General features: G+C 66.6%; 2 protein-coding genes across 2 annotated transcripts in view; one reads left to right on the top strand and one right to left on the bottom strand.

Annotated features, from left to right (window-relative positions):
* PGAM1 (phosphoglycerate mutase 1) overlaps positions 1–704 on the top strand; it is a 1465-nt gene extending 761 nt beyond the window's left edge. The window contains exons 2-3 of the mRNA XM_014524749.2: positions 99–302; positions 410–704. Coding sequence (XP_014380235.1) covers positions 99–302; positions 410–579 — 374 coding nt within the window. The 3' untranslated portion in view covers positions 580–704. The remainder of the gene's footprint in view (positions 1–98; positions 303–409) is intronic.
* A 1274-nt stretch (positions 705–1978) lies between these two features.
* Positions 1979–2760, bottom strand: part of EXOSC1 (exosome component 1) — a 2301-nt gene continuing 1519 nt past the window's right edge. The window contains exons 5-6 of the mRNA XM_006033746.1: positions 2613–2697; positions 1979–2313 (exon numbers count right to left, since the gene is read on the bottom strand). Coding sequence (XP_006033808.1) covers positions 2207–2313; positions 2613–2697 — 192 coding nt within the window. The 3' untranslated portion in view covers positions 1979–2206. The remainder of the gene's footprint in view (positions 2314–2612; positions 2698–2760) is intronic.

The raw sequence follows: 2760 nt of genomic DNA, 5'->3' as shown, positions 1-2760 counted from the left end.
CGCGCCCGTCGGCGGGGGGGGGCCGGCGGGGGGGGGGGGGGGGGGGGGCTCGCTCCCTAGCTCGCACCTGCGCGGTTGTCGGGGCCGGGGCTGACGAGGGCCGTGGGCGTTGCAGGACCGGCGCTACGCCGACCTGACCCAGGACCAGCTGCCCACCTGCGAGAGCCTGAAGGACACCATCGCCCGCGCCCTGCCCTTCTGGAATGAGGAGATCGTCCCGCAGATCAAGGAGGGCAAGCGGGTGCTGGTGGCTGGCCACGGGCAAATCACCAGCCTGCGCGGCATCGTCAAGCACCTGGAAGGTACGAGGGCCCCGGGGGGGACGGGGCAGTGCCGGGCAGGGCACCCCCATGCAGGCTGCCCCGGGGGAGGGGGTGGGGGCGGCCTGTGACCTTGCCCTGCCTTGCAGGCATGTCGGAGGAGGCCATCATGGAGCTGAACCTGCCCACGGGCATCCCCATCGTGTACGAGCTGGACAAGAACCTGAAGCCGGTGAAGCCGATGCAGTTCCTGGGCGACGAGGAGACGGTGCGCAAGGCCATGGAGGCCGTGGCTGGGCAAGGGAAGGCCCAGAAGTGAGGGCGGCTCCGTGGCAGAGCCGTCCCCCCCTCCCACCCCCGCGCACATGCCCGCAGCCTAGGAACACCAGCTCGGAGCCTGGCCGGGGGGGCTCCCGGGACCACCTGGACCAAGCCCCCGCGCACCTGCCCGGGCCCCTTAGATGCAGTTCCTGGGCGACGAGGAGACGGTGCGCAAGGCCATGGAGGCCGTGGCTGCGCAAGGCAAGGCCAAGAAGTGAGGGCGGCTCCGTGGCAGAGCCGTCCCCCCCTCCCACCCCCGCGCACATGCCCGCAGCCTAGGAACACCAGCTCGGAGCCTGGCCGGGGGGGCTCCCGGGACCACCTGGACCAAGCCCCCGCGCACCTGCCCGGGCCCCTTAGTCTACTTAGAGCCAGTGTCGGAGCTGGAGCGACCCCGGCTCCCTTGGGCAGCTCTAGCCCCACCCTCTTGTAGTCCTGCTGCTAGACTCCCCGTGCCCGGCCTGGGGCTGCCCTGCTTCTGCCCTGGCCGTGGCGCCCGGGATTCCTCACGGTTACATTCCCAGAGCCTGGAGCTGCTCCGCTACCCCCCACCCTCTAGGACCCCCGTGCTCCTGGCAGCTCCTGGGCCCCGCGTCACTGTCCAGCCATCGCAGTGTCTTGTGTCTGTACAATAAAGGAGTGATGTGCAATAGCAGCGTGTTGGGTGTGATCTGAGGCTCTGCTCTAGGCTGGAAGCATGAGCCTGGCTGGCTGCTGTCCCCTGCTGCTCTGGGTGGGGAGCAAGGCCCCACTGTGGCTGCCCTGGTCCAGAGCACCTGCTGGGAGGGCTGAGCTAGTTCTGGGGGCCTGTGGCCAGGTCTGTCCAGTGGGTGGGGGTAAACAGGCCTGGAACAAAGAGGGGTCCTGCCACGGCATGTATAAACCCTGTGCCTGATATGGGGCACAGACCCCTGCCTCCCCCCACGCTCATTCACCCTCAGGCCTGACTCCCAGATTAAGCTGCAGCCTCATCTTGTGGGGGGAGGGGGAAAGGAGCTGCTTTTGTTCTCTGACCCAGGCCCCTTCTCCAGAATAGCCGTTCAATGCCCACCATTGTTTCCTGCTCCTCCAACCAGTTGGGGGGGGGTAGACTCGCTGCAAAGCAGCTCCACCTGGTCCAGCTTGGGGGGGACCCACAGGTTTCACAGCTGCAGTACACTGAGCCCCTGCTGTCCTCTACGCAGCAACAGACCCAGGCTAGAAGACCCTGCCTGTTCTCTGCCCTAGCCGTGGAAACCAGGAGCCCACTGCTCCCTGGCCTTTTGCTCCCCAGCCTGTTCCCAACCCCACACCCTGGTGTAGACAGCCCAGGAAGTGCTGCAGGGCCATGAACCGGCTTCTCCCAGGCAACCTCTAACCCAGCCCCCACTCAGGGCTGGGAATCACCAAGGAGGGGAGGGGTTGGGAAAGCCTTTATTGTTCACAGCTCAGGAATCTAAAATCCTGCCTGGGGGCAGGGCCCAGGGAGCCAGAGCTGCATCCGGTTCCTGACAGGTGTTGGTGGAGGCCCGAGTCCCAGCCCAGCGCACGTGGGCACCAGTCCAGGTGATGCTGCAGGTACTTCGGTGAAGGGGGCTCCGGCTGGCTCCTGGCTCAGGTAATCCTGCCGGGGAGCGCGGGGTAGCCTAGGTCTGCAGGAACTGGGGCTGCACGCGGGCCACTTTGCGGAATTCCTTGGTATGCGTCCGGGGACACTGCATCTCACACCAGCTGATGGGCACCAGCCGTGCTCCTAGGGACCAGTGCAGTGTCACCGAGAGCCCCAGTAATGAGGACAGGCCTGCCTGGTCCCTCTGCCAGCATCAGCATAAGGGCACAGCCCCTGCAACTCCCAGGGACAGCAAGAGAACCCAGGTGTCCTGATGGTCAGGCCCCGCATAAGCCTGGGGGGCCCGCTGGACGCTACTGATCCACTAGCACCAGGAGAGCTCCTCCTGTTTCCCCGGGCAGCCTGGGGAGCAGGGGACACAGCTCAGCCCACCCCAGCTGCTGAAGCGGCCCGTGCTGCTGGGGCCGCAGTCCTGCTCATACCTGCCTCGCCGTGGGCCACCACCACGCCCAGCTCGTTCTCGGCCGTGCTCAGCAGGTAGTTGGACTGCGCGTCACCCAGCGAGATCTGCTCCGGTGGTCAAGGAAAGGGCTCTGGCCTGCAAGGTTATGTGCTGGGCGAGCAGGACAC

The sequence above is a fragment of the Alligator sinensis genome, unplaced genomic scaffold (assembly GCF_000455745.1).
Source record: "Alligator sinensis unplaced genomic scaffold, ASM45574v1 scaffold859_1, whole genome shotgun sequence".
Lineage (NCBI taxonomy): Eukaryota > Metazoa > Chordata > Crocodylia > Alligatoridae > Alligator > Alligator sinensis.
This window is presented reverse-complemented; position numbering and strand designations above follow the sequence as displayed.